Source organism: Diadema antillarum, unplaced genomic scaffold (genome assembly GCF_040938485.1).
Source record: "Diadema antillarum isolate AM-2024a unplaced genomic scaffold, OU_Dant_1.0 seq00002309_RagTag, whole genome shotgun sequence".
In the NCBI taxonomy this organism is placed as follows: domain Eukaryota; kingdom Metazoa; phylum Echinodermata; class Echinoidea; order Diadematoida; family Diadematidae; genus Diadema; species Diadema antillarum.
Genome location: NW_027272931.1, coordinates 30 through 6,905, shown reverse-complemented (window position 1 = coordinate 6,905; position 6,876 = coordinate 30). Strand labels below are relative to the sequence as shown.

Here is a 6,876-nt window from a genome sequence, read left to right as displayed (position 1 = left end):
GGACATCAATCTTTTCTTCACAAGAGCTTTCGAAGCAGTCTCACTACTTGTTTCCTATTCCTTTAGGATGACGTTAGACCTTGGGCATCAATCTACATGGACAAAATTATGCCGCTGAATGTTAACTTACACTTACACTTGTAATATAGCATGACAGTTCCTGCCTGGATTCAAAAGTAGCGCCTAATCTTCAACGAAACCAGCTATCAATGTCTAACTTATCTGTACCTCATAAGGCATGAATACATTTGAAATAGCACTCTTTCTTTTTCACTATTGCTCTACTTAAAGTACGTTTGCCACTTACATCTGAAAAGTAAAGATATACTTGTATAGACTTGGCTGTTTACAATATAACAGCTCTGGGTTATTTGTGCAAAAATATCTGTGAACTCATTACGAATGAAGGTTTACAGAAAGTTAAGGTCAGATATACAGTATGTAGTGTATGTAGGTAGAAAAGAAAAATAATGAAGATGAGTTCACTCGACATCATCTTTGGCTAGTTGGCTTGATATAATCTGACCTGCTTTTTCCTTTCTTCTTATCCTCACAGAAAGCAACCAATCACCACATCTCCTCTGGAATAATGGTTTGGACTCATGGGATAGCCATCTTTCTTCCCATAAGCCTTTCCACTTCCTGTGATCGTGCTCCACTCAAAGTTATTTGTGGTGGCAATGTGTAACAGAACAATGTTGAAACCCCTGTCTCCATACATTAGATACACAAGTACACACATGTTGAGGTTCATCCCTGAGGACAAGCGAGGGCGCTCTCCACTCCACCATGAGGACACGGCCCTTATCTTCTTCGGCTCAGCGTTTTACGCACGCTGCAGTGGCAGTTGTCATGACGATGCTATCTCTTTATCTTCACTGTCACAAAGATGTGCTGTTGAGAGGTATACATCAGACATGCTTCAAGTGAAAAATTATGCAGTTTCACACCTCAGAAATTTCAAGAAAATATGAATATTAACGCTGGAAGAAGAACAATATGCTCAAGTAAACAGAGATGGGTACTGTGGAGTGTCAGCTTAATAAAATGAGCTACTCATTTCCTTTTCCTCATAAAGATTCAAGTGTTGCATTCTATAGCATCTATTTTATTTTTTATTCAAATAACTCTTCTGGTATGACATCAGTGTTTCAAAGCCATTCACTACAAAAAGAGAGTTCAACTTTTTACCTAACTCAAGTTTACAGGGTTTTTTTTTGTATACTTAAAAAAAGAAATGTATAAATGAAGCATTCCAATCCACTCTCAAGATGATTTAAATCAACATACAGTATGTAATGTAAAAATCATTGAGACCTGCAGAAAAAAAGTAAATGAATTTCAAAGCTCCCCATAATCTAAATTATCAGTGATATCAGTAAAAATCCATGTACTAGTGTAAGAGTAATCTACAGTTTTTTGTAGCTATCTTTTTATCTCTACCCATGCTGAGGAGAGAGTTTGATAACTGTAACCTGCTGTGTGCCCCACCTGTGTTTTCCTGCGATGAATGAAATCAGCAAGGCGGGCTCGGTGGGTTAGGAGGGAATCATTCTGTGATGAGTACGTCTGGACCAACCAGTGATTCAGCAGACACTCTGATGTTGATGTACGGTCACTGTTTAGAAAACACACGCACATAAACACATAAACAGTTGTGTTTTTATGCTGTATAAACAAGATACAGTATGACTGTTAAACAAAATGTTTTCATTTGAAATTAAATCATCATAAACAGGCTAACATGTAATGGAAGCACATACAGTAGAGTACCGAATAAAGAGAGGACAAAGTGTAACATCATAGCAATTTATTGCTATGGAAACTGGCTCTAAATAACTTCACCAGGCCAAAGTGTTTATGTGCTCACTTGGTTCCAACCCAAGCATGCATGAACAAAAGACTGTGACATCATCACTTTCGCACTCTTTAAGCCAGCTTGTAGTTTTAGTTTACACGTGAGTAAAAAAGAAAGATCATCTGTGATAACAGGCATGTAGGGTATTTAAATTCACTATGATAAGCATAGGTAATGTGATGAGTATCATACAACTGTAAGCTTATAAATGGTGCTCGCTAGCATGTCCACCTGATAACAGCAAAGTGTTTATTGTGTAAGCCTTACACTTGGCGACAATAACACAAAAAAGTTTGTTCATGAATTCAATGCAAAGCAACAAAATGGATGCTTCTCTAACGTGTTAACCCGTTGTTGAAGACTAGTCCCGAGTATACTCGGACAGGTATCCATGGAAAATGTGTGTTACAGCAAATTCAGCTCATCCTTAATGGGCTAATTGATAGGCCATTCTCGTCACCTGGGCCCTGTTTTATCAAAAGATAAAATCGATATTAAATTTCCTTACCACACAGGCTGCCATAGACTTACAGTTGAAATCAAGTATATAATCAATTTTAACTCTTCATAAAACAGGGGCCAGGTCTACGCAAGTTAATTCTTTGTTTGAAAATGAATGCCATAAATTGTCATGTCGAGCAAGCCTAAATGCATTATGTTGATTAGAAAATCAGTGAAATACATTTATTGCAGATAATATTCTTTCAATTTATTCAACACAAGTGAAACAGGAGATGGAACATTACACAAAAGGAGAGAAAAAAAGAGAAAAAAAAGAGAAGGTGATAATTCGTCTTTTCCAAACCTTGGGAGTACTTTGAGCAGTCCCGAGATGAAATGTTTGGCGTTCATGCTAACTCCCTTGAAGAACTCGTCGGGGAAGCTGTAGTCAACTCGCATGATGTTCATGTTGGTCTCTTCAACACTCTCATCCAGGAATGGTGAGATGCCACTCAACCTGGTTGCCATGGTGATATGGATTGAAAAGAAACAACAAGAACCATGCCCAGTTACATAATATAGTAATAGTGCACCCAATCAACTCTCACTCAAAGAAACCAACTACTTTAACAGCCATGATGTTATTATCTCATACCAATTTGATGGATTTATTTCTTTTTACTTGTGACTGGTGCTGGAAGACATGAAAACATGCCAAATCATTACATTTGATATACCTTGTAAATAGCAAAAATTGGCAAAAGTGCATAGAGGTGCAAGGTCTCTCATTGCATTATTGGTTGGCTGATACTTTGCATGCTGCAATCAAAACTACCAAAATTTGTGGGGAATTACATGCATTTTTTTCCCCTGAGTACATGGATAGATGGAACAGACAAAAATCCCTAAGTAAGACAGATACCCCCCCCCAAGAAAAAATAATAGATATAAAAAAGAAAGATTGACAGATAAAAGAAAACATAAGACTAATGGTAAATGTGGGGAATTGATTTGTATCTCCTTCCTTTTACATGGGACTATCATATAAATGAGATATCATTAGTATTTACATTAAGTATTGATAATAAGAAATATGTTCATGAAATACTTCACTTACAAGACATACGCCATAGCTCCAACACTCCTGGAAAATATAGGAAAGGTAAAACAGACAAAGTAGGTAATATCAAAGGAAAATAAATTCTTCACTCTATAACAGTCTTGTTGATTATCTGTCCATCTATTTGAGGATAAGTCAAAATATACATTTGTTTGATCTTTTCCTTTTCTTGTCAACATGAGGAAATCCTGTTTATGGTTATCTAGTATGCTTCGTGCCTATTATCGCCTATTGCCTATTAATGCACTGTCTAATGTACACACATGGAAAGTGATGAAAATGTCTATGAGTACATTCTTTTTGGACAACATCTATATGAATGCATTTCCACCTGCATCTGCATACACCTTGTACACATACAAACATAAATAAATATATATAGATTAATTGATAAATACAAAAATATATATATATTCTACTTAAGAAGGCAGGAAATATTCTGATTATCAAAAATAAATAAAGCTGCACCCACCACATGTCTGTGCCATAGTCTATTTCAGCACCGTGCAGAAGCTCGGGAGCAGCGAATTCTGGATTGGCGTTGAGCTCGTGGAAATGAGGCGGGGGTGAGGACCACAGATCCATTGCATCCCCAAAGTCAACCAACTTTAGCTGCGGCTGGCCAGAAGTCATATCTACCAGGGTGTTCTCCGGCTGATGTTGGAAGAAAAGCAAAGAAGTCACTGATTTTAGATTACTTATACTCCCATAACAAAGTCCTCTAGACTGGTGGTTTTCTGTCGTTATAGGAAATTTCACTATAACCAATCAGTTTAGTTCAGAAAGATATACAGGTGATAATTTTTTAACCTGAATTTTTATTTCATTTTAGAGAGAATTTTGTTATGAAGAAATGCCATTATAATCAAAGAGTATAGTGTATAGAGCCATACAGATGATAATATTTGAGCCTGAATTTTGAGTTCATTGTAATGCGAATTTTGTCATAATCATGTTTGTTATAACAGGAGTGCACTTTAGCGACATTGGCAGTCACAGGAGTAAGATTTATCGGCTCTGCTTTTAACTCTTTATGTGCCAAGTTCGCACGTCCGACTCAGTTGACGACGTGCCAGCTTCGCATATTCTGCTCAACAAACAAAGCCAACAAAACCGATCGATAAATAGCTAATCCCGCAGTACAATCAAAGCGTTTCTCTCGCTTTTGTTCCTCTCACACACGGCTTGCATTCTATTTGGTGATTGACTATCAAGTGGTGTTCCCAACTAGATTTGCATGTACATTCTAAGTTTCTGTCACTATTTTATGTGCAAAAGTCATGCCTTTACAGTAATGTAGCAACTGGTAATGCGAAAGAAATATTGAAAATACATTGTTATACATTGTATATGGAAGCAAAGTTTGGCATTCCTCTTTAACTTTGCTCAGTAACTTAATAGCTTAACCCTAAAAAGACTGGGGGGGGGCCTAAAAGGCCCCCCCCTCGACATTTCGCGCGATTACTCAGCAACACGCAATGCTCTCGCCGCGATGCTCTATGACTTTTTTCTTTCGAGTTTCCCGCACATTTTGACACCAAATTTGTGACGCCCGGGGGTACGGTTCTGAAGTTACATAACTTTTTGTACATGCACGTGAGACGGAAAATGGCTCAAAAATGTGATTTTGTGTACAAAGTCAATACAAATTGAGTTTCATCACATGGTTCATATAAATATGCTTATTTTTACTCTCAATGGCTAAAATCAATTTGTTTTAGTAGTATTATGCTTCAAAAAGGGTCTGCCACAAATTTTGCTGAAAAAAACAACAAAAACAAAAGGTCAAAAAACAAAGAAATACATAAGAAATTCATAAAACAATAAAATAAATAAGAAATTAATTTTGATACCGATTTTTTTTTCAAGTACATTTACTAAGAATGCTTCAAAGAATATCTAGACCAAAAATGAGCACTTTTGGAGCTTTATTTACTGATTTACATAAAAAAGTATGATTTCTCGCATAGATTAGCATAATTAATCAAAATAAAATAAAAGAAGACTATTTTGGAAAATTTAAATATACGATCTTGTAGATTACATCGCACACTACCATTGTGCAAATTTCCGCGGCGATCGCGCGATCCACGGCCGAGATCTTAAGGGGGGGCCCTTTAGGCCCCCCCCCCCCCCAGTCTTTCGAGCTACCAAAATAGCCCAGTCTTTTTAGGGTTAATAGAAATTTGTAGAAGTTATACAAATTGGAAAAACAGAATTCTTTCTCAAAGCATGACTATACCTTCATGTCTCAGAATAACGTGGCACACAGGGGGTTTCCACCATGGCACATAAAGAGTTAATCAAACTGTGACGCATCGTTATAGTAAGTCACCCAACTGACTCTGATATAAGACATGAAGTTTCTTGAGACAGCCAATATACAGTTACCTAACTCTGCATAAGTCAAAGTTGCACGGGTGGAACTTTACTTTGATCAAGCTAGGCAAAACATGTACTATCCACTTCATACATTTCCTAAATCAAATTGCATATTAAAGTCGAAGTATATTTTTGTGGTCAAAACAGATTTGATTTATGCAGAGTTATTATTTTTTTTTAAAGGATCAAAAACAGATTTCACTCATGCAGAGTTACTTTGGTTGAAAGAGAAGAGAGAGAGAAGGGGGGGGGGGGGAGAATGGAAGGGAAGGAAATAGAAAGAGAGAAAGAGAGGGAGAGAGTTAAGATGATTATTTGCGCATATGAATACACCAATATCTTGGTACTCCACTGTATTTATCCTACATCATCTAACGAATATGCAACACCAACCAAGAGTCACGACCATATTAGGAAGTGGATCACGCCATCTTTACCTTGATATCCAGATGGACTATTCCATTTGAGTGGAGGTAGCCAATGGCTTGGACCAGCTGTCTGATGAAGCTAATAACTTGCCTCTCCGTCACTTGGGGGAGCCCTACCAGATACTCCAGTAGTCTCCCATCTGGTACACTGGGGAATTTATGACGAAACAATCCAAATCATTAAGTCTGAAACACTTGCTTGCAATTGCTCTTCATGCAGTGTAGCCTCTACTGCTAAGCCCTTCCAGACTATCCACTAATGCCATGGTGATAGTGATGTGAATAGTCCACTAGCACAGTCATTGCAGTTAGATTTGTGAGTGTGTGTGTGTGTGTTGTGTCTGTATTGTGTTGTGTGTGCATTCAATGCAATCTGCTCTGTGCTTTAAACAATGAAACCATTGTGTACCAACAGACCATTTCTGTAATGTACTAAAATTGTATGCATGCTTCATTCACAAAATATTCCCTTCATAACTACAAAATTTGCCGTACTATGCGTAGGCTTGCTCAACCTAGCGGCAACTGATGAATGCTATGTGCCCTCCTGCCTAAGGGTGCGTTTGAGCGCTCTCCTAAAGCGAACTGTACCGTACCGTACCCGCGCCAGAGGAGCGTTTGAACGCTCCCAAAGTGTACCATACCGT

The 6,876-nt window shown here is 37.7% G+C and overlaps 1 protein-coding gene across 1 annotated transcript; it reads right to left on the bottom strand.

Annotated features, from left to right (window-relative positions):
- Positions 1–335: 335 nt before the first annotated feature.
- LOC139714538 (myosin light chain kinase, smooth muscle-like) lies at positions 336–6,377 on the bottom strand (the record flags this gene model as incomplete). Its single annotated transcript, XM_071626230.1, has 6 exons — positions 336–894; positions 1,492–1,618; positions 2,664–2,816; positions 3,417–3,443; positions 3,892–4,073; positions 6,239–6,377. Coding segments are annotated over 6 exons (661 nt in total), but the record flags the coding sequence as incomplete, so codon positions are not given.
- Positions 6,378–6,876: the final 499 nt, after the last annotated feature.